The 24,226-nt window shown below is 32.5% G+C and overlaps 3 protein-coding genes across 8 annotated transcripts in view; 1 reads left to right on the top strand and 2 right to left on the bottom strand.

The window, feature by feature from the left end:
• mam (neurogenic protein mastermind) overlaps positions 1-15,511 on the bottom strand; it is a 35,630-nt gene extending 20,119 nt beyond the window's left edge. The window contains exon 1 of one of the 2 annotated variants that reach the window (XM_014234831.3): positions 14,912-15,511. Coding sequence is in view for 1 of the 2 variants with exons in the window: in XM_070108381.1 (XP_069964482.1) it covers positions 14,912-14,992 (81 nt within the window). In the remaining variant the exon portion in view is untranslated. The remainder of the gene's footprint in view (positions 1-14,911) is intronic. The other variant, XM_070108381.1, reaches the window with a different exon arrangement.
• Positions 15,512-15,877: 366 nt separating this feature from the next.
• On the top strand, positions 15,878-21,062 carry Fancm (FA complementation group M). The gene is made up of 6 exons (XM_070108382.1): positions 15,878-17,372; positions 17,441-17,552; positions 17,620-20,093; positions 20,163-20,276; positions 20,338-20,555; positions 20,639-21,062. The coding sequence occupies exons 1-6, from the start codon at positions 16,092-16,094 to the stop codon at positions 20,958-20,960; spliced, it is 4,521 nt and encodes a 1,506-aa protein (XP_069964483.1). The 5' UTR covers positions 15,878-16,091; the 3' UTR covers positions 20,961-21,062.
• Positions 20,892-23,990, bottom strand: Tsp68C (Tetraspanin 68C). Of its 5 annotated transcripts, none has more exons than XM_036374169.2 (4): positions 23,733-23,990; positions 23,406-23,531; positions 21,335-22,121; positions 20,892-21,277 (listed from the first exon to the last, which is right to left on the bottom strand). In XM_036374169.2, the coding sequence occupies exons 2-4, from the start codon at positions 23,460-23,462 to the stop codon at positions 21,231-21,233; spliced, it is 891 nt and encodes a 296-aa protein (XP_036230062.1). In that variant the 5' UTR covers positions 23,463-23,531; positions 23,733-23,990; the 3' UTR covers positions 20,892-21,230. The 5 variants fall into 5 exon arrangements, with proteins under 5 accessions (XP_036230062.1, XP_069964485.1, XP_069964484.1 ...); XM_070108384.1 differs by lacking the exon at positions 23,406-23,531 and adding an exon at positions 22,242-23,223 and having other exon boundaries at positions 23,733-23,989; XM_070108383.1 differs by lacking the exon at positions 23,733-23,990 and adding an exon at positions 22,242-23,223 and having other exon boundaries at positions 23,406-23,714.
• Between the last annotated feature and the right edge of the window lie 236 nt (positions 23,991-24,226).

The following is a 24,226-nucleotide window of genomic DNA, read 5'->3' as shown; positions in this document are numbered from 1 at the left end:
TTTTCGTCGTGGTATTTACTAAGTACATACATATGTATGTATGCATTCGGTCTTCCTCGGGCGAAAATGGAGTGGTTCCCCTTTGGATGAGCTTTTATAATTTTTCTTCAACTTTTGTTACCCATACGTGTTGATGCAACATATTCTGCAACTAATATTTGTGTTCGTCAAGGCAACGGCGACATGAATCAACACAGTTGCATCGTAAATGAACAAAAGAATAATGGCAACATGGAAATCAAAATTTTGCTAAATTGAAACGTCACACTTCGAGGTAACTACATAACTACATATGTATGTATAGCACATTTGTTACAATGTGTGTGGAAATGTGTTTGCTAAAGTTTCTTATGGAGCGGTTGCTACAAACTTTATGTGGAGTGGACCTAGAATATTTTTCTGATGACATGATTCTTTGACAGCAGGATGTAAGGAAGATACCAGTAGAATATTAAATTGGGACTACGTAAGAAAAATATTGAATAATAAAATCTATTAGCAATTGTTGAAATATTTACCACAGTTAAAAATTTATTGAAAGTTCAAGATTTATTAACAAGAGCAAAAGAGATAGTAAGTATATCAAAGGGGTGCTCAGTGGACATGCGTACTGACGAAAATTAAAATAACATAGAATATAAAGCACTTTGTTAAGTTCGATTGGATTCAGCTGTTAAACGTTTATAGCACTATACGGAAAAACCAACTTTTTCTGGGTATTTAAGCGATCTAATTTTTTTTCTAGAGATTAAGAGTAGCAAAAAAAGCTCTTTCCTTTTTTCGTAGTTAGCCTTCAAAATGGTAAAAGTTAAAATATCGGCATCATCCACATTTTCCTCTCTCTACAATGGTATGGTTTTGATTGTAGATATGTCACACATATTTACGGAATTGATGTAAAATTAGTAAAGAGTTTTGAATGCAGAAACTATCTTGTTTGGTTTGGCCTATTAGAATACATGAAAATTAGGCCATCAATTCGGGTTTGATTGCAGTGGTTAAAAAAGATCGTGTCGTATGCTGCAAATAAATATCAAACCTTTCAATTGAGTACACGTATAAGGAATCGAATCTAAGCAACAATCGTATATACATACATACATATGTCTAATGTATCAAACATTGTTTGCGCACTAGCTTCCTCGAAAGAAAATATTTGATGTTTATTCTGAACCAAACCACAATTCTAATATTTCTACGCTACAAAACAAGCTCTCATACTTCATCATTTATCTTAAAGATATATTCGGTTCTAAATAATTCCTCCTATTCATGCGAAGGTTGTAATTAAAATATTGCATTTAAAAAATGTATTCTGATTTTTTTATAAACTACTTAAGTACAAAATTAATAGTTTTAATTTGTAAAATCTGCTCGAAAATGGAAATGCTAGTTAAATCTAAATTAAAAATAAATAATCTTGCAAAGTTTTATCGGAAAATAATTGAATAATTATTAATCTGATATTTCCTTTTTATTATTTCAAGTGTTTTCTTATGTGCAGTTGAAGGAGTTCTTATCAAAAATAGAAAATTATCTAATAAATTTAAAAGTGTGAAGTAAAAATATTTATACGTTGATTGCATTATTATCTTAATCTTTATTCTATAAATAGTGAAATAGTGAAAGCTCTATTAAACGGACGCTCTATTAAGCGGACATTTCCATTAACCGTGCACATATGCATATGTATGTATTTGTAACTGTAAAAAATCAAATGTATAATTTGGGGAATCCTTCCATACTTGTATGCATAATAATTCGAGAAATCAATACTGCAGTACGCTGAAGTACCTTAAAGAAGTAAGAATGGGTCGGAAAAATGTGTTGTCTATAAAGAGAAAATTTTAAGTTTTTAATGCTGTCACTAAAGAAAATCTGTCGGTTTAAAGTAGCAAAAAAATTCAAGATCAGCCAACCCAAGATGCTGAAATATGAAAAAATAAACATAAATTAGAATTAAATTGGTGCCCTGACGGAAATTTAAGCACCAAACGGTCATTTCTTGATTCTACTGGGTCACAAACAGACAAGCTCTGTCTAAATTGGTTTGCACAGCAAAGGAATACAAGAATTCCAATATTAGGACCAAATGTAAGGCTAGGTGTAAATAATTTTAATGTCTCAGATGGTTGGCTTCAGAAGTGGAAAAAGAAAAACAACGTCAATTTCAAATGCGTTTCAGGCAAGGAATTAAACTTTTACTATTCCGAATATGTACGAACATGTATGCATATATTTCTGAAATGTTAGGCGGAGCGGGCTCAGTGTATTTAGAAGATATTGAGCAGTTTGAGCGAATAATACCTACGATGATACTTGGTTATCGACCAGAAGACATCTACAAGTATAACCTGGATGAAAATGGACTTTTTTATCGAGCTCTGCTAAAAAGACCTTGGCTTTTAAAGGAGAAACTTGTGTAGGTGGCAAGCTAGCCAAAGAACGTTTAACAGTTTTACTTATTGTAAGCATGGGTGGTTAAAAGCAGCAGATATTAGTTATTGGAAAAGTAGCTTAAAGTTAAATGAAATGAAATGAATGATGACCCGTGAGATAGAAAAATTATAAGTGAGAGAAGAAAGGTTTCGCTATTTTTAGACAACGCCACTTCATATACCAGAGACATTACACTCAAAAATATAAAGTGAATATTTTTGCCAGCTAACACAACCTCTGTTTGCCAACCACTTCATCAAGGCATAATACAAAACTTTAAATTGCATTATCGCAACATATTAAAAGAAGTATCGTCTCAAACTGAGAGTTCAAAAAGCGCCACAGAACTTGCAGAATTAATCAACGTGTTGGAGCATTTATATTTTATCAAAAATTTTTGGAAACAATTTAAAGCTGAAACAATACAAAACTGTTTTCACAAAGCGGGATTCGTAAAAACTAGATGGTTGAGTAGTGACTCTGACGATGATTTGCCATTGGCGCAAATAATACGAGTTTTTTTTCCAGAAATGATTCCCCCTTCTTAAGAGATACTAAAAGTGAATGAAGTAGAATTGTCTACATTCATAAATTTTGATAATTAAAACAGCAGCAACTCAGAAGGGGAAAGAAGAGCATTAAACAATTTGCAAGAGATAACTACCAGGCTTTTGAGCAACTGAAAAATATTGAGGCTGATCCTACCAGTGTCCGCTTATCGGAGATTTTACTGTAATAAGTTATACTATTTTGCATGTATGTACATACACACGTACATTCAATACTGCATAAAAACATACGTAAATATGCATGAACCAGTGTTGCCACTTTGATCCATACTGATCTGACTGAATACTTTTTGTTTTTTTGGAGAAATTACAGGTTGTTTCTTTATGTACTTAATGCAAACACTTTGTTTAACGAACGTACATGTGTATAGGTATGTACCTATATCATGTACCTACATACGTATGTTTGCACATTTCTCAATAAAGTAGTAAAACATATTGCATTCATCAAACTGTTTTCACTTGTAATTGACTTGCAATACTGTCTTCTGGTCGTAACTTAAAAAAACGAAAATACAGAAATTTATTTTCACTGAATTTTTAACTTTAACTTCTAATGTGTTTGTATATCTTTGATGTATTTGTAAAGAGTTCTTCTGCTTATGTATTATTTTCAGCTTTACGGGTACCTGCATACTTGGTTACAGGCAAGATAGCCATTGTAATGATCTACTTTTAACACATGTTTCTTATTTCTGCATGTGCATATATTTACATACATTAAGTATTCCTCTTTCTCTCCCATGCGCATTGTATTTCGATCGTCCACCCAATTATTGTCCTATTTATTGGTAATGTACTCTTAACAGGCAATGATGATGTTCCACAAAAATCGTTTTTAATATCATATTATATTATATAATGAGCCCCAGTGGACTAATGGATAAGGCATCGGCCTCCTAAGCAGATTCTATAATTTTGGTACCTATATCTCGGTGAGATACTATTTTAAATGAAATAAATATATTAGTAACGAAATTTTCCAAATTATACATAACCAATATTTACAAACAGACGACATCAGGCCGTACGGGAATATTACACGTTCCTGTTGAGTGAAATTATCTCGAACAGTATGGGCACAAAATTCGAATTTGTTGGAATTAATATTGATAAGAATATATGAATATGCATACATATGTACATATCAAAAGCGAATGTGCATATGGAAATATACATATACCTAGACACAAATCACAAATATGTTAATATAATTTGTGGTTTTGACTTAATGTATTACAGTGTTTACACAAAATGCGCTGATATTTTTGTGCCTATTGCTAATTTTTTACCGAAAATATCGGTGGTATATATTATTGAAATTTTAGAGAAAATCGAGAAAATGCCTGATGAAGAAATGTCTGCATGTCGAAAATGGGTTGAATTGGGGCAACACTTCTATTAGCCTCCCATATACCTAATATAAGATTTTAAAACTTCCGGTTGGGTTTATACCGTATAAATCGGTCAATAAGTAACATATCTTAGCAAAATTAGGTGAACGTATTTAATACACTATATTATAATGCCGAAACTATCTGAACTTGGTCTACGAATTACCCCAACTCCCATATACTACTTATAATGTTTTTCGTTATTCTAACAACCCATATACCAAATATGTCGCTCAGTGTATGATTTTTTTTATTTATAAAATTGCTTTAAAATATGTTCCCGAATACTCCCTGAGTAAAGCCAAAAGATTACGCAACAAATCCAGACTTTTTTCTGTCCCCTATATACGCTATATACTGATTTCCGACCTTCCACCTGAATTTAAACGGTTTAGGTTGGTCAAAATTTGTGATATTTTAATGAAATTATGTCGAAAAGCTTTCTTAAAAATTATGTGGTTCAAGCTGAGTATGTGGAATTGGTCTAGAACTTGGTCTAAACCTTATTTCCCTAATGTAAATAATTCCGATCCTCTGGTTGACGTTTTCCACATTAACTAAATATATTAAATTTAGCCTCTTCAGTTGAGTTTATATAACATATTTCTCATTTGAGGATGATTTTTGAATTTGAATTTTCGATGACGCTATTAAAAATATATTAATAAAACTAAGTGAATCTATTACCTATAATATAAGTTAATAATATACCAAATTTGATTGTAATCCATTCAAGACTCCGGCGAATAATGAATGTTGAATTTTTACGTAACATTTTTTAATATAAAATTTTGCAAACACTTAAAATTATTTCTCCGACTTTGATCCTTGCAAGTTGCAAGAGTATAAAAAGTTCAGTAACACCCGAACTTAGCCCTTCCTTACATTTTTTAATTAAATACGTGCTGTAAAAGAACAGTAACTTACATACATAATGAAGCTTGTATGTTGCACAGAGTATCTGTGCTATATTAAAATCATTTTTAAAAATAAGTGTGTTAACTTCGACTCCATCTTCAGTAATTATATTAAAAAATAATGTTATATCTGAACGAAGCAAAACGCACAAATTCATGACTCTTGACGGCTATCAACTCGAAGTGCCATAACACATACTCTCTCAACATAAGTTATTCATGTGTATGCACGTTCCCGCATGCTTATACATACGTACGAATCTTTTCGTCAGTGCATCGACCTGTGAAAATAGCAACAATAAAAATTTAAGCATATCTGATACATACACATGTACTATAGACACACATTACAGCAATAACATTGATAATAATTCCGTTGCAGGCATAATCTCCGCAATTGCACCATCTAAGTGTCCGTTTGAAAATTTTTCCATATGGTTGCAATAATACTTTACCCATGTCCATATAATATTGTTTTCCCAAAATGCAAAATAAACTCAAACTTATTAATTCTGAAATATATCGATGTTCCGTTTCACTATGTAAAAATACTCAAAAGGTAAAATATCAACGCATAAAACCTCTGTTCAGATAATGATTCTCGCTGTTGGTTCTTTAATTTAAAGTGCTCTTAACATAAGTACCTATGCAAGGTGAACACTCGTATCGATCGCGGCGACAGCTTCCATATGACCAATATTTCTTCTAGTATTTGCCCCACACAGCTTTTTGAGATTTCTACTCTCTCAGCCATCTTGAGCACGTTCAATCAGCGGTCTATCAATCGTGGACTTTTTTCATGTTATTCTCCGTAATAACCGTTTTCGGGCAGCTGGGAGGGGCTCATCAAAAACTTAGTTCGACCACGTTGAAACCCGCTAAACTTATTTTTGACAATCGATATTGAAAGATAAGAGCCCTTGTAAACAGCATCCAAACGTTATTCCGTTTTATTGAGCAATTTCCTTCCCAAAAACAAAAATTGAATTACAGAGTGGTATTGTTTTTTTCCATTTTTTTTAAATCCGTGCACACGCTCTAAACGTTAAACAAACCTGATTCGACGTTAGTTCTGACATAAGTCGTATGAATCGGAATACTACGGGATATTAAATTTCTCTAGCCGTAGTGAACTTGTACGATAAACAAACTAACCAATAAATATACCTTTTTGATTTTATATCCATATAAACTATTTTCAAACAAATTAGTGAAAACTTTTGTTTTGTCTGACTATAAATATTGCTACTTTACTTTTGATGATATAGTTTTTCTCATTTCAGGCAGAACAGTTTTGTGATTCGGTTATTTCAACAACCTAAATCCACGCAACTGCCAACATTTTTACCAGTTGCTTTTATCGATGGCATACTGTATTAAAACACGTTTTGAAACAGGCTCCATTTGTACATGGTTAGTGTTTTTCAAAAATGCAAAACTTGGATATTATATAAACGTTTCATGTGTTTTTACGGCGTTTTTAGTTGCTCTTAACTCGAGCTTCTTAGCCTTACGAGGTATGCTTTCGATTATTAATTCATTGGTAGACCCATCGCAATAGCATATCCTCTATGACATAAGGTAGAACTTCCAGAATGCAAACAAAATAAATGGCGCTAATGGTTCCGGTAATCCTTACCAGAGGTCATACACCACTCCAAGAAAAGCGTGCCTATACAATCAGTTTGAAGCCTCCATGCTTTATAGTCGTTCGTCTTACCTATATGTAAGTATGTACATACGAGTTTATAGTTTTTCCATACCAGAGGCTTATTGGTTCTTTGAATGATATTCCAAACTGACAAACGTTCGTTAAGTACATAATACTTATGTATATACATAAATGCATAGATACATATGATTATTTAGTAATTTTCAATAAGAAAAATAAAAAAAAAAGGATTTTGCTTCGAATAAAAATCTCATTAACGAAAATATCATACATGTACTGTTAAAAAATATAGAAGATTCAGATTACATATATGTGTACAAACATGCATATATACTTACATACTTATATTATACACAGATTTCGTAGCTATCTATTTCATACCGAAGTTTTGTTCCTCACCGTGTAAATTACATATATATATATATATATATACGTACATATTCTACCACGCAAATACCCCTGCAGAAATTTAATTTGTGGGACGTTGGAATGCTCAGCCAACTCATGTCTCTACACTAACTCATTGCTCGTGTTTTAAGAATCGATATTACTGCACGATGTGATACGACAGATGTGTTAGGACGTGCTTGGAGTTATGTATTAATTTTTGAGTATGAATATCGACGGGAATATGAAAATATGGGTGGGTGTGTATGAGTAGTGATTAGAGTAGTTACAAATACAAGTAGTTTCCCACAAGTACTCCATGGAATTCACTGATGTCAAACAGCATTGATTGTCCTGCTCGCAACTACAATGGTCCATTCCAATATTATGTAAATCGACCACATGTTTTATAAGAATTGTGATTTTAGTATTATGATCCACGTGTAGGACCTTATTCATACATGCATGAAGTGCTCACCATACTCATGCACACATATGTATATTTATATACATATGCGTTTGTATTTTGAATGTATGTCAGATGTACCCTCAGTAGAGAGCTTCAGATTTAACGTTCTCTACTCGAATGGAAACATTAATAGAAACTCAAAGCACAAAAGAAATAAACTAACCATAACTATTCAATAAAAAATAAAAAAAATTAAAAGCGACTGCTTTTAATGAAAACTTAGTGAAGTCGAATGCCACCATCTGACAACATAAATAAAGCAACAAAGTACCGATGAGAGATAATTGTAATATAGAACTTGTTTGATAGTACTGCCGTTGTCATCCTGCCCCGTACATATGTATATACAAGTACTTAAGTTAAGGAAATACCATGTTTAAAATGCAGACAATTGTACCTATACAAGTAATATGTATCGTAACGATCTTAAAGGCCCATTCACATATAACTTTCCTCGCTTTACGTGACAGTTCATACTGAAACAAGGAAGCGCAGAAAACAAAATGTAGGTCACAATAAACACTTTGCTTTCAGTGTTTCTCTCTTAAAAAAATGGCAACGGTTGCTTTGGCAAATCGTAAAAAGGTGAGAGTTGCCCATCATTTTGCTTGGCTTCACGTCGAAAACCGTATGAGTATGTGGACGTACTTATACAAAAGTGTACATCGAGGATATTTGCTGTCAAAACAAATGACTAATGTAAAGCTAAGCAAAAGTTCTATGTGAATTGGCCATAAGTCGTCCGAACGCCTGCTACTAGTTGTTTATCAAAAACCAAGAATAGAGGAAATTGTTTCAGTTATAACCTGTTAAGTATAAGTGTATACATACATATGATATGATATATGTACATACATACGTATACATATATACGAGTATTGATAACGAGCATGAGCAGCAATAGTTGTCACCATAATAAAACGTTCAAATCAGAGAAGATTAAATTCGAATTTAATATCTAATTGACTAGCCCCTGTGACAAACTATTATTGTGGCAAAACTTATTAACGTACAAATAAGTATACTAAAATACTAATGATTATTCACCCGTACTTCAATTGCTTGCAGGTTTTTTACACATTGCTGCATATTATGCGGTAGTACAAGTTTCTGCTAGTTGAAAATCCGATTGCTTTCATAAAGCATCAAACTAGTCAATATCCTGATAAGATCTTATTTAGAGTTTTCTGAATGCAATCAAACAGTCCAGAGAACATCATACTTGCGAGTACATCAATATAGAACAACGTGGGCGTGGCTCGCGCTATAATATATTTAATATACTTATGTATGTACATTAACATACACATTTTACAAACTGCTAATATATTTATATTATCCAAGCTTAGTGGAAACATTTCTTTCTATCATTTTATCTATGTTCCAATTGCTTATTAATTTAAAATATTTTGTTTCAAGGGCATTTGTAATGATAACTGATAATCATTATTTTGCCTTTTAATTGCCGAATATTTTTTGAATAACATAAGCCGCTGTTCAGAGAACATATCACATACATAGTATTCATCTCTTTCTAAATTCTTGTCAGATAATGTCATGACTCGTTACTATTAGATTGTTCCGGCACCTTCTTACTAATTTCATTTTGTGTGGTTTACTTATTGTTAGACTACACTAATTTGTAATGATAACCTATTGTATATAATATTACAATTAATATATACATGTATGTACATATGTACATAATCTTGACGATCATAGCCCCATTTAATAACTAAAGTATGAGTAAAAATTAAAACTAGGTACTATTGGATTCATGATTTCATTACTTTATTTTAAAAAGATTAGTGTGGATAAACACTATGCGATCTATTTTTGTTTACCACACTTTGACCTGGTCTACGGCGACAACAGAAGAAGAAAACACAATTGCAGAGAAAAGTGGAAAAGATATCATAAACTTGTCGTGGAAACGAGAAAGAAGATTCGTACAAGATACAAGTAAACGCTCTCTTTCGAAGTAATAACACGCATATGCATTTACGTACATATATATGTATTTACGTATATTTATCTAAATGCCATTGCAGTCGTTGGTGCTATTTATATATGGATATATATACATACGTTTGTATACGCGTATTCATTTTACTGTGATGTGTATTAGCATTTGTAGTTTTCTTGAGCATTTTGCTTAGTAAAACGAATAGTGTACACTTTAGCACTGTGTTCATACAATGTAGAGTACATTGAGGCAGAATATCTAACTTTTTTATAGTTTCGTATATAATATACATGTGTAGGAAATAATAATATATTAAATTCCATTAAGTATGGTGCAGAGCCTTAAAGTGGTTTCTTAATGCGGTAGGGTTGTTACTTTCGAAAAATCGATTTTATTTTTTGCTCTTATCTTATTGTTTAACATTTCAAGAATATGTCCTTAAAATTTTAAGTCGATAGAAGCAAAATTCTTAAAGTTATTGTGTTATTAATCTCCTGGCCTTTAACGCTCCAACTAGTTAGTTCATAAACTTTAGACGCGTTTTTTTTAAAACTACTTTTTCAAAGTCCGTGTTCACTGTCATTTCAAAACTACTTGACCGATTCATTTCAAACTTTATACACATTTTCGACATAAAAAAAAGGTCTGAATAAAATTACTCAATCCATATTTAAGAAAAAAATGCGCAAAAAAAGTATTTTTTTTACCTTGAAACCCTACCCCTCCCTTAAACGATTTAATACAATTTACTACGGAAGACATTATGTAAAAAATTGTAAATTAGCCTGTTAGTCACTATAACTTCGAAACGCGAAATATACTACATACATATATGTACATTCATATATAGTTTTGTATGTGATTATAAAAATATTACTCCTTTCAAATCGAATTACTTTACACATTACATTACTTCTTTCAAATCAAAGCAGAGAAATTTTAATCCAAGTTTGCTAATACTTTATTAAATGTGTGTGCTGTATGAAGTTCATGCTATGAACTGTCACGCAAAGCGAGGAAAGTTGTATGTGAATAGGCCTTTAGTACTACTCGTCCCATTGTTATTATCACAAATACAACAGTGCAATTCAGTGTTGCCAACGCATTAGTTCTCTCTGCTAAGTTGAGGCATATTTGAATTAAAGTCCTTTATTCGCGAGGCCTTTTTCTCCAAATTGTGAGATTTAAAAACATTTATGTATATACATATGTATGTATGAACATAAATGTATGCTCTTATAATTTAAATCGTGCCCTATTTAATATGATTTAGGAATAGAGATGTGGGATGAAAATTTCTCTCAGCCTTTTACAAAATGGCAGCAGGAAAAGCGAACGTTATGAAGATATATAATATAAGAAATATATATATAACGTACAAAAGGCAAATCTGCAAATCTAACTATAATTTTACAACGAGAAATTATTTTTAAAAAATTTACTGCTCAAATACGCTTCACATATGTACATATTACTAAGAAGAATGAGTTTTTGTAGTGCTTTTGCGTTGGCAACTCTGTAGATAACCAGAAATTCACGACGCCTAGACTGACTGTACGACGGCTGTTTGTATGAATGTGTACGTACGCATGAGTGTATTTACAACGCATCAAAGTGACATGCATTTGTGTCTATTAAAATGGCTTAAGGTACACATAAATGTCGTTTGTGTTTACATACATACTATATCAGATTTTTTGAATTCATACGATTTTACGTTATAATTGTTATATGTACGTATATAGGAATATCGAATCTTATAGTAAACAGCACTGAAAAATGTCAGTATGTTAGTCCAAAGCTATCATTTAAATAAAATTGTTCATAATCACGTTATGAAATACTTCATTTCTTCAATATGTTCATGCATTTTAAAATATATTTACATACATATATTCACATCCGCATACTTCCTTATTCCAGTATCTCAGAAATACTTAACTTTCAAATTAGAATAAGAGTATCTTGTTTATTGAAAACTGGCAGAAATACTCCAAGCTACTTGTTTTAACCTAATTGGTCGGTGGAGTCATTTTACAAAACCTACAGTAGTAGTCTCAGACACAGTTTTTATTACAATTTAGGTTTTCATAAATTAAAAATAAAATATTCTGTTAAATACCTATTAAATTCGAAATTCGATGTTGTGGGTATTGAATATTTTCTTAAGTATTTGGTATCTGTTTATAGCCTTCATATCATTACTTACATATGTATGTATGCTTATTGTGAATTCTGCCACATTGTGCCAGCTCAGCCATCTGTCCGTTTTTATATCTTAATATACTATGTACATATGTATGTATGTATACGAATTTTTTATGCACTCGTGTACTTTAAACAGGTTTGTCTTCAAAGCGGACTGTGTTCGCCTTCACGAACGTTGTAATGTTCACGTTTTGTATCACGAATACATACGTACACGCATTCGTACGTATCGCACATTCATATATTCGTAATTAAATTTTTACCGTTAGTTTGAAAGGTTCGCATATCCAAAATAAAAATAGGTTTTGTCTTATTTATAGTCAAGAACATTTTAATGTACATAAATATGTATGTATGTGTATTAATATTTCACAGAAAGTTTGAAACAATAGTACAATACAGATTATGCAGACTTAAATATTACAGGAGTATATAAATATAAGTTATCTACGGGTATGTATGTGTATGTAAATAATAAAATTTTTAGTAAAAAAAATTTACTGAAATATTTGACATAAAGTCTGTTAGAATATCGATAATAATTATATGTACTAGAGGGTCGGGGTAATTCGTGGATCAGTCATTTCACCCATTTTCTCCATCAAATTACAATATTCGACGTGCACTCAATTTTGCTATATCTCTCACATTGAAAGAACGATATTCCGTTTCTAGGGCTCGAGTTTAGACGTGTGATGGACTATTTTGAACGTACTGTTTGTCCATATATCTTCATTGGTGCTTTAATAAAATACTGTAAAGTGAAAGGATCGGAAGGATTTTAAACTTCTGATATTTGGGGAGTAGCCCTGGTTGTAGTCCAATTTTCCTCATTTTCACACTTATTATAAATGTTACACTAATGGTGCGCAAAAAATTTAATTGAAATTGGTGAAGTAGTTTCTGAGAAATAGGATTTCATTTAAAGGAAGGTGGCGCCACGCCCATTGTCCAATTGCACGCCGATTCCTAAGAAGATTCTGTACCATGCTTGATGTAAAATTTTATCATTCTGACATATTTATTTAGTGAGTTATCGCACATTTAGTAGTTTTCAACAATAGTTTCTGAGATATAGGATTTCAGTTAAAGGAAGATGGCGCTACGCCCATTGCCTAATTGCACACAGATTCCTATAAAGATTCTGTACCACGTTTGATGTAAAATTTTATCATTCTGACGTATTTATTTAGTTAGTTGTCGCACATTTAGTAGTTTTCAACATAACTGCTAAATGGGGAGTGGATATGTTTATCATTCGTTTGAATTCATTTTCACACTTACTAAGGCTTATTCTCAGCAAGCTCATTTGACTTAAGATGTTTTGGATATACTACTACTGTACTGTACCTATTATTTGATTGAGTATATACTATTATACTCTGTTGCAATACGTTGCTTTTAATATTGAAATCAGTACTATCAGACTATTAACAAACACTTTATTTAGCTTTTTTCAGGATCGAGATCGAAATATTAAAATACCAGCGGAAATATTTCTTTGTATTCAATTATTACTTTAACAATACAAAAAAAAAAAACATTTGGTTATGAGCTTCGTCGTGGTAGACCATTTGCTGGACTTACGTACATAACATATGTTATATATACGTAACTTTTTAAGACAATATCAGAAATTTTAGCCAAAAACCCGGCCAAAATGCACCAACCAAATTTTGATTTAAACAACACGAAAGACGGTCTTGCCCAATATAAAATACTTATCATTATTCAAATATGTTATTGAAACAATAAAAATCCCCGGGTGAGAGTATCACGGTGCAACTACACAGCTGTGTTCATTGAAATAGCAGTGCAGACAATTTTTAGAAGTGATAAATTGTTTATTATTTCATAATTTAGAAGCTCAATATGAACAGATTGATAGCCCAAAAAACTTAAGATTTAAATAATTCGTGTCCACGTAAACCACATACACAAGAATACTGGCTTCAACTGCACTGTTTGGCATCTCGCTCCAAACCAAATAGATATTATATATGTCCTTAATTACATACATATGTAATGTATATTTATAAACCTTTAAAAAATTTTAGGTACAATTATATTTTTACTTAATATCTCTAAATTTAGTAATATAAACAAATAAATAATGAAAAAGAATTAAATATAAAGGAACGATTAAAGGTTCCACTGATTTAAATTCTACATTTTTAAGTTTATTCAACAAATGTTACTACCTCAGTTTTTAAAGAAGAATTCATCTCATTGTGTTAAGCGAAAACAGTGATCGAACACAGATCCAGCGGAATGTTAGTAAGCGGCGCGAAACATAGTGTAATTCCACAAATTATTGATATTGGATTATAATACCAGCAGGAAGCACCTTTCAAATTATACCTTACATAAATTGTGACAAAACAATAAATATTGAAATGTTATGAGATAGCGGAAACAGTTGAAGGAAGCGTGAACTTTAAACAGAGATAATATTTATTCACATTAATTATGTGTTTTAATTGGAAGAGCATTTGACAAATTTAAAAGTTAAAGTTTTAAAATCATCTTGTTCATTTTCAACTACTGTATTTTTTCTTATCAATCTAAGCCTGTTAAATTATTATTATTATGAAGTGAATTGTCCAAACTCCTAATGGCGAAAAGATTTTATAAAAATATAAGATACACAAAAGTTAATTCGAATTGTATGGGTTTACGGTGGTGTGCCTATAGCCATATGTATACATATGAATGTATGTTTACATCCTCTCTTGTGAGCATAAGCCACACACAGCACTTAAATGTATGCGTAAAAGCATTGAACAATTAAAATTCATAGTAAATGACAAAACACTGAAAAATTCAAAACAATTGACTAATTTTTGTAAATCTTGACAAAGTATACGAGCGAATAAGAACAGTCAATTACCTTAATTTCCCTTACGCTAGATTCAAGATATGTATTGAATTGGCGCGAGTCGATGAAAAATGCATATGGCCGCATAGGCATATGTGTGCATTATACATACTTATGTATGTGTGGACATGTGTTCGTGTATAATATTCCAATCTTCAATTATCTCACTGTTTGTGCTCGACACATATATTAATACTTAATCCAATCAGTATTTCGATTAGTATATTCACCAAGCATATATACATAAAATTTGAACTTTACTGTATATCACATTTATTTTCACACGGACACATAGACTCGTATGCTGTTGTTGCAATTTCGTTCTTTAATAATTCGGAGCATTTTGATTAAATAACAAATTGTTGGTAAAGACACGCCTGGTGCCGTATTTACAAAATACATTTCCACTAAAGGCAATTACCAATATTGATCTAAATAGTATACAAATGTATATTATTTTTCTTTTTGGTTTTCACTTCACATCAATTCACTTAGCACGAAAATATTTCTACATTTATGCGCCGGATGCATAAGTATATAACCGCTGACATTTTACTTCTTACTAATTTCTAGCTGCATGTAGTGAGGCAATGTTGCCTACCCAAACAAATTATTTTATATGATTAATTGAGCAAAGAGAATTTAAATAAATTCGCCTTACTTTTAATATATAAGGGAATATATTACGAAGAGAATGAGAAATGACTGAGATGGGAGCGCTCAACTTATCGACTTATAAAGCTGGTTGAAAAAGAGACATATGCAGTGCTACCGTTTTCACTAACACGCTGTATGGTGTTTAAGATAGGCAAGAGTTGTTAAAATAATTAGACAACATTGGTACTTATTTTATTGACCTCATACATTTCTTGAATCACAATATTTCGAACCTGCTTGTCTGTGCCAGCACAAAACTATTGCTGATTGAATTAGTATTGTCTGGCAATTAAATTTAATGACGTAGTCTGGCAACGTACACTATTAGCAGGGTTTGTTTTTTACATTCTGTTACAAGTTCGCGCGTAATAACATTTAAAGTTATTCTTTATTTTGATGAAGCATTAATTAAGTACAGGAAAAGTAGGGAGAGAAATTACTGCCATCCTTTGCAGCAAGCACTTACAATGACGCAACTTGTTCAAAATATTTCAAATACAGTTTTTTCCCCACGAATATTTTAAATAAAAACAGTATGTCTGATTCATCTGATTATTGGTTTGATTTGACTCTGGACCAAGAGGCGCTACATAATGTAGTGGACACACCAAATAAATCACTATTGCACACAGGAGAACATTGTCTAGGGTTCGATAACAATGTTGGCGATTCGTGGCTGTATCCTAGTAATTTACCGGAGCGGACCTACCAGTTAAGCATAGTAAAATCATCACTCTTCAATAACACACTCGTTGTGTTGCCGACTGGACTTGGTAAAACATTCATTGCTGCAGTTGTAATGTATAATATCTACCGATGGTATCCGACTAGTAAAGTCATATTTATGGCACCAACTCGCCCATTGGTGGCACAACAAATTGAGGCATGCCAACGTGTAATGCCGTTTCCTGATGAAGATACTGTTGAGCTGACTGGTAAATTGCATCGTAACAGTCGCAAAGAAATTTGGAAGAAGAAACGTGTGTTCTTTGCAACACCTCAGGTGGTGCTGTCCGATATGTTTGCCGATGACGACAAATGTCAGTCCGATTTAAATTTTCCTTTTAAACAAGTAAAACTGATTGTCGTAGACGAAGCTCATCGGGCAAAGGGACGATATGCATATACGGAAGTAGTTAGAGCCATGAAGGAGCGAAATAATTACTTTAGAGTTGTGGCACTCTCAGCAACTCCTGGTCGTACGATGGAAGATATTGCTGAAGTCGTACAAAATCTGCTCATATCTCATATTGAAGTACGTTGTGACACATCAGAAGATGTACTGCCTTATATTCATAAACGGAATATGAAAACGGTTGTGGTACAGCTTGGAAATGAAATAAAAGAATTATATGCAGAGATCTTATCAATTATAGATCCTTATCTAAAGGACTTAATAAGTGCTAACGTATTAAGAGGATCGTTGAAAAACATTTCACGTAATTTTCTTTTGTTCGAACAGAAACGGTTTCGGGAAATTAAACAAAATCCGCAGCATTCAAACATATCGGTTTCAAAAAATTTTTCATTTTGTATTAGTATGTATCATGCTCTAGAACTATTGGAACGCCATGGCATTCGCGTATTTCTTAATTATTTCGAGGAGGACGAAGATGGGCGAAATAAGTTTGTTGTAAATATGGAGCCTAAAGTACGTAATTTATTGGATCGATTACGTCATCATTTTGGTCGAGACTCTTTTGAAATTTTAACACATCCGATGGTCAATGGTCAAATCGTTAAAATGCCGGACAATTTGGACTTTGGACACCCAAAGTTTGAGCAAGCAAGAACTTGTTTACTTCAACAGTTTCAAGTATGTTAACCGTTATAATATGTTAATATTTATTATTCTTGTCATAAATGAATTTAAAATATTTATAGACTACACCAAACACGCGTGCTATAGTTTTCTGTGAATATCGAGAATCAGTTATGCTTATGTATCGATTATTGTTACACCATGAGCCGCTCCTGAAGCCACGTTATTTTGTAGGTTAGTACGAAATATTTAATCCCTTCTCTGTTAATTTTAATAATTAATTTTCATATCATTTCATAAGGTCAAGGTGGGGGTAATATGGGTTCTTTGCGTCCATTAACACAAAAGCAACAGATTAAAATTATGGATGACTTTCGAAGTGGCAAATGTAACATCCTTATAGCCACCTCCATCGGTGAAGAAGGTATTGATGTTGGCGAAGTAGAACTTATTTTATGCTTCGACATCAATAGTTCTAATCCACAGCGTTTCCTTCAAAGAATTGGACGAACTGGAAGGAAAAAACAGGGTAATGTTGTGGTATTGGTTACCGAAGGCCGGGAACAGCAAATTTTTAAAGATGTTTTAGCTCAAAAAGATTTAACTAATGGAAGAATGCTCCAATCAATGATAGTAAACAAATCATTATATAAGAACTCACCACGATTGGTCCCTACTGATGTAGATCCCAATGTAATTCGCATTTATATAAAACCTACTAAATCCAAGGAAAAGAACAAAAATTTAAATTCAGAAAATAGAGCAAAAGAAAAGTTGGATAATCAGGATTTGAGAAATTTTTTCAAAAAAAAGGTAACTCCTAATCCTAACGCAATGTTCACAGATCCTTCACAGCATGGTTTAGAGACGCAGCAAAATCTTGAAAAATGTTTTAGAAAAATCGATGACTATTTCAATGCTTTTGATGACCCCGTGGCATCTAATACACAATTATTAAGGGGTATTACATGTACACAAACATTTTCTCATAAATTAAACTCGTCTCAAAGAATGAATCTATATAACTCTCAACGTTTTCGTAATCTAAAAAAAGTTTTTGAGAAAAATTCACCTTTAATACCTTCCAAAGAACTTATTACAAATCCGATAGAACAATTAAAGTCATCCAAGGTATCTAATGATGGAAAACTTTTTATTTTGCGCACTCAACCATCTATTGTTAGTAATATTTTTGAGAAGATGAAGTTGTTGGAGATATTACCATTGAAACCCGACGAAATGTCAGACGAAGAAAAAGATATCCGACATTTGTACAACATTATTGAAAAACTATTGGGTGGCAATCCTTTGACTGTAGAAATGTTCATTGATGATGCTGATATTGAACGCGTAGTTAGACAACGAATTCATAGACCTACCTCTGATTATGATGTAAGTGATAGTGAGTACAAAGATGTTTGCAATACAATATTCGATGGATTGGAAGAACAAGGACTTTTATGCGATAATTTTGATTACATACAAGAAGAATTGAAGAAAACTAAGTTTTATAAAGATGCATATCCCAAACCAGAAAATGATGATTCTCAACCTATATCATATTCACCACTGAGAAATGACGCCGATTCAATGGTATATGAAACTGTTATTTTAGATGAAGAAGCTGAAATCAGCACATTTGGTGAATCTAGCATAAATACTGAATCTATGTGTCAAGATAATTGTCAATGGAATGAATTTACAATAAATGCAGGTAACAAGTCGACTCCAGTACAGGGTCCTTTAGCAAAAGCTTTTCAGCGGCAGCTTTCAAAATTTGGGAACAAAATTCACACAAAAGGGAAATCTTTGAAACTGGACGATAATTTTGGTACATATAACAGCGGAGATAAATCATCTGACGTTATAACTTTATCTGATACATCAGATGAAGATTATCAGGCAGAAACACAGGCCTTGATCAGTAGAAGATCAACAAACTCGGAACCGAAGTATATAAAACCAAATTTAAACAAATGTTCAAATAACTGCAAAAATGTCGCCTTTACTGGTGATCTTTCTAAGCAGATTCCTTCATTATCAAATTCAACCCAAAATGATTTAGACGTCGATAGAAATAATTTTTTGAAACCAATTCCTGAAGAAACTCGTGAGGAATCTGTTGACAACATTCCTACTTTGCAATCCAAAATTGACGATAGTAGGGCTTTTACGAACCGACCTTTTTACTCCTCAAATTTCAATTTATTTCAAACAGGAAATAAATACACTTCTAAAGTGAACTGTAATTTAGAAGTTTTGAGTTCTAACACCGCCATAACGCCACCAGAAGGGCTAGCAGGTCCAGCAGAACAATATAAAAATTCATCAACCCTGTTCTCTCCGCTCCAAATAGAAGCTAATGATTTTTTAAATACATCAACTAATGTCAAGCCAAATTTAGAAATGCAGAGTCCTATAAGACCCATAACACCACCAGAAAGATTATCAACTCAACCAGAGCAATATCAAAAATCACCAACCGTTTACGAAATGTTCTTAGAAAATGTGAAAAGGCGTAACGGGAATATGCCGGAACATATAAAACATAGCGTTGCCTTCGCAGAAAAACAGGTTCGCAAAGCATTATCTTTATCAACAACTGATTATAGGCATTTAATTTCAAAAACAAATGAAAGTGACAATGAAGAGTCAAAGATTTCATCATTTAAAACATCAAAATGTAAAAATATGTCATCGAGCGATTCAGGTGAACTGAACGAGAAAGCAGTTGAGTCGGAAACTGATTGTGAAGAGTTTATTGAAACACAAATCGTACGTAAATAAATAAACAAATTGTTTTATAGTGGTAATGCTAATATTATAATGTATTTAATTAATCAGCCCCAGCTTTGTACGGAATCCATTTCAAACGCACACAGTGATTCAAGTGTTACTAATACAAAGGCAGAAGAAGAATCTGAAACGGAGTGCGAAGAAATCACTGAAACGCAAAAGGTAACACATTTTGACATTGTATAAGTATCTGAGATACATATGCATGTAATGTATACAATAGGCTGTTGATTGCTTCCGGTTACGACGGCAAAATCGTCATCGTCTGGATAATTTTATTGATTATGAGGCTGCAGCTAGTGGAGATGAAAGTGACGATGAATATAGAGTCAGTCAGTATGTAAAAGACTCTATGATTGTATCGAGTGATGAGTTGGATACAATAGACGAAAATGCACCCACATCTTCTCAGATGCAAGCACACTATATGCAATCCATTAAGTATGTCAAATACTAATAATTTAAACCGTATCCTAATACCGGTAATATTGAATATCTACGGTTTAATTTTATTTATATTTCAGAAGTCCCAAACCTGTGGCTCGTGGTGCTTTCAAAATTCCGCCCTTCCGGGAGTATAATGATCTCAGTCAAATTTACTCACAAGTGGCCTCCATAGAACCTTCCCAGTATGTTTACGACTCCTTTGTGGTGGATGAAGAACATGATAAAGAATGTATGAAATCGAAAAATGAAACATTGAGCCCGCTGGAACGAGCTGAACGTATTTTAAAAGAACGACAACGTGCACGAAACAAATTCAAAAAGGTTGGCAAGTTTAAGAAGCGGAAGCGTATTCATCAGGTTTCCGACAGTTCTGATGATGACTTTATTTTTCTTAAGTAATATAACAAATTTGTATGTTTTTAAAACTGTTTGAGTAGTATAAAAGGTATATACATCTGTGCAAATATAATAATAAACATAAAAGCTTAGTTTCTCCAACAATACCTTTTTAAAGATTTTGATGAGACAACTCAAATAGTTACTTCTTATTGTATGCTCTCAAGATTCGTATTATAATCATTACCGATTGGGTTAAAGATGGTAGTATAGCGAAGTTTATGCAGGTTACGAGGTTTTATATACACCTCGTTAAATAAGTTTGGCAAGCTGCTATTGTTTAGTTCGATGGCTGTATTTCCAGTTCCTGATTCTAAATCCTGTTCGTAAATATTTTCGAATAGTATTTGGTTTTTATTTACATGTACATCTTTTACCTTTAAAAAACTTTTCTTCTTTTAGACTTTTGTTTGCTATTTTTGTACAATTTACAATTACGGAGAGTAATACACCAAACTCTACAATGGCAATGATAAGACTAACTTCTAAGAACAATGTATACTGTTCATGATACCAATTCTCTATGTATTTGAGACAAGGCATTTTGTGACGATTTTTTTCATAGTCCATTTTTTGCAACATTTGACACTGAGTTATATTCCCGGGCTTCGGATCCAAATAAGACATCTTATCATCGGCATTGTGTAAAATGCAACAGGTAAGAGGTACCACCCACTCTTGCTGACCGTAACTTAGCAGTTTCCAGAGGGATGTGTCATAGTTGATATCGTTATTTATGCCACAGCAGCCGAAATGAGCCTGAGCCAAATCAATGGCATTGGTGAATTGCTCTTTTCCAGGCACACCATAGTTTCCCTGTAGAACTTCAACCATTTTCGATTCGTCCAAACTGATGCCCAAACAATGTGGCCATAACGTTATCGCAAGACAGACAAATAACTCAGCTAGAAGTAACACGGCCACTGATGAAAAATACAAACTTAGGCAGCAGTAGGTGTGCAGGCTGGAAGCCCAAAATCCAACCATGGCGACAAGGACTGCTATACATCCCGCTACAGGAATACCAATGGAAATATAGTAAAACAAAGGTTGTGGTAAGCTGTTCAGTTGCTCGCTTGTTGTCACCAGAAGACGCGATAGAAGAATACGTTTTGAGTCGTTAAAGAGGTAGAAACCAAAAACGATAAGCATCACTCCACAGAACTAGAAAGGAAACAAACAAACATAAATAGCCAAGTGAGCTTTTTTTTAAATTTTCTCAAAAGCACTTCATAAAATTTAATGAATGATCGAAATGCAGGAAGATCAACGAAAATGTTTTACCATTTCCTGAAATTGTCTAGTTGCTGTGAAATATTGTAAATGTTCTGAAAAATAGTTAAATCCACAAATTATATAGGTTTGTAGGAAGAATAAACAAGCCGCTAATAACAAAAGCAACAGAAAACAAGAAAAAACGTTAACTCCGGTTGCACCGAAACAACAATACGTTTCAGAAATGTTTCCATATAAAAACAACTAGAATACCGAAAATCATAATATGTAGTACATATATGAGGGTGGGGCTGATTCATAGGCAAATTTTCCCAATTTTAGGCTCAAAAATACCGTATTTATATATTACATATTTCCAATATAATACGTTCACTTGTTAAAAAGTCACCTTGTTGTTGGAAAATCATTTTATTATGTACATATATGGGATCTGGTGAAATGTAATCGCTTTTATTAATTTTTTTTACAACATTATTTTCAGAAAATATATCAATTTAGCCACACTCTATTTTAAAATTAATTTGGTATCGTATGGGAAGTAAGCGTGGTTGTTGTTCTTGTAGCAGCAAAATTCTGCCGAGTTGACAGTCTTTGATTAGATAAAAATCCGGGTCCGTTCCGGTTACGTAGGCCCGACTGTCGTGAAAACGAACGTGGTTGTAGTTCACTTTTGCTCATTTCCAAACTGATTTCAAGTTATCTTATGTAACAAATTTGGATAGGACTTGTCTGGTAATTGTTGAGATATGAGATCTCACATAACGGTAGGCTGTGTCGCACGCACTGTATGATTTTTTTAAGCGATTTATATGCCAACAAGCTGCAGTATCTTTATAGTTAAATTTAATGATGCTAATGGTTTCATCATGTGTATCAGGTTTAATCCAGATATATACATTTTTACTCATGTTATCGCTTCCATGTAGGAAGACATCCGGAAATCAATTCGCTCCATCCTTCTGATCATTTTTAAATACACAGCTCTATATCTATCTTGATTAGTTTCAGCCGTTACAACAACTATTATAATCTGTGCAACATGTTGAGAAAGTATAATATAGTGTAAGCAGTAGAGCATAACGGACAATATCGAACATTTTATGAAATGCAGATGCACTGGACAATGTTCTTCATTCAACACAAATGTATGTAAATTTATTCTTAATTTTTTTTTTATAAAGTTAAAACATCAATTTATTTGCATGTACTTACCAAAAAAATGAGATTACAACAATTGAGCAATAATTTATGATTGAATGGGCGCGTCATTGTCCGATTTTTACTTTGTTAACTTTTATAATATACTTTTGTAAGTATGGATATATATTCTGATGTGAACTTTTAGTATATATACATATACATATGTATGTAAGCATGTAAAAAAGTGATGTACATGTTATTCTCATTTATGGGATGAATACAATAGTAATGACAACAAAATGGTTCCAGAGACAATTTAGTACATAATTTGATTAAAAACGAATAATTTAATACATGCATCTAAATTATCTATGTTTAGTTAATTTATTCATCCGTTACCTTCAAAATTTTATAGAATTTAATATTAAATAAAATCACGACTAAATTATTCAATCTACTGCTCACCGACTACTAAATACAACTGATGGTCTACTACGGTGTGATTGATGTCAAAGAGCTTCTTCAAATGCGTCGAATATTAGATACAATGTTACCGTTGTTATTAAATGTAAACAAGCTAACAATTGTATTGAATCATGAATTGAATAAAATTTGCAATTTAAATGTCCCACTCTCTTTCTCTTTCATTTAATTTGTGCGTTATCTTTATAAGCTGTTCGGAGAGAACCACAAAGTGGTAAAAAAAAAGAAATAACGGAAAGCGTCTAAATATACTGCTGCTACCTGTTGAATAATTATCCATAGTTGAATGTGTCGTAAAACGTATGTATAATTGTTTTTATGTATGTACTTATATATTCAATCACACGAATATGTAAACTCATAAAATTTCAAAACAGCTGAAAAATATATTCCTTATGAGTGCAGATAAT

This window comes from Bactrocera oleae, chromosome 4 (genome assembly GCF_042242935.1).
Source record: "Bactrocera oleae isolate idBacOlea1 chromosome 4, idBacOlea1, whole genome shotgun sequence".
NCBI lineage: Eukaryota > Metazoa > Arthropoda > Insecta > Diptera > Tephritidae > Bactrocera > Bactrocera oleae.
The sequence above is the reverse complement of the archived record's forward strand: the minus strand, read 5'-3'. Positions and strand labels throughout refer to the sequence as shown.

What these genes read in the sequence shown, in the direction of transcription:
- Tsp68C (XM_036374169.2), bottom strand. Translation starts at nt 23,462, where the DNA reads ATGACGCGCCCATTCAATCATAAATTATTGCTCAATTGTTGTAATCTC. An exon ending in GTTGTAATCTCATTTTTTTG is followed by an intron (nt 22,122 to 23,405) that starts GTAAGTACATGC and finishes TTTCCTTTCTAG; the next exon opens with TTCTGTGGAGTGATGCTTAT. An exon ending in AGAAGAAAAGTTTTTTAAAG is followed by an intron (nt 21,278 to 21,334) that starts GTAAAAGATGTA and finishes ATTTACGAACAG; the next exon opens with GATTTAGAATCAGGAACTGG.
- Fancm (XM_070108382.1), top strand. Translation starts at nt 16,092, where the DNA reads ATGTCTGATTCATCTGATTATTGGTTTGATTTGACTCTGGACCAAGAG. An exon ending in GAAGCCACGTTATTTTGTAG is followed by an intron (nt 17,553 to 17,619) that starts GTTAGTACGAAA and finishes TCATTTCATAAG; the next exon opens with GTCAAGGTGGGGGTAATATG. An exon ending in AGTTTATTGAAACACAAATC is followed by an intron (nt 20,094 to 20,162) that starts GTACGTAAATAA and finishes TTAATTAATCAG; the next exon opens with CCCCAGCTTTGTACGGAATC.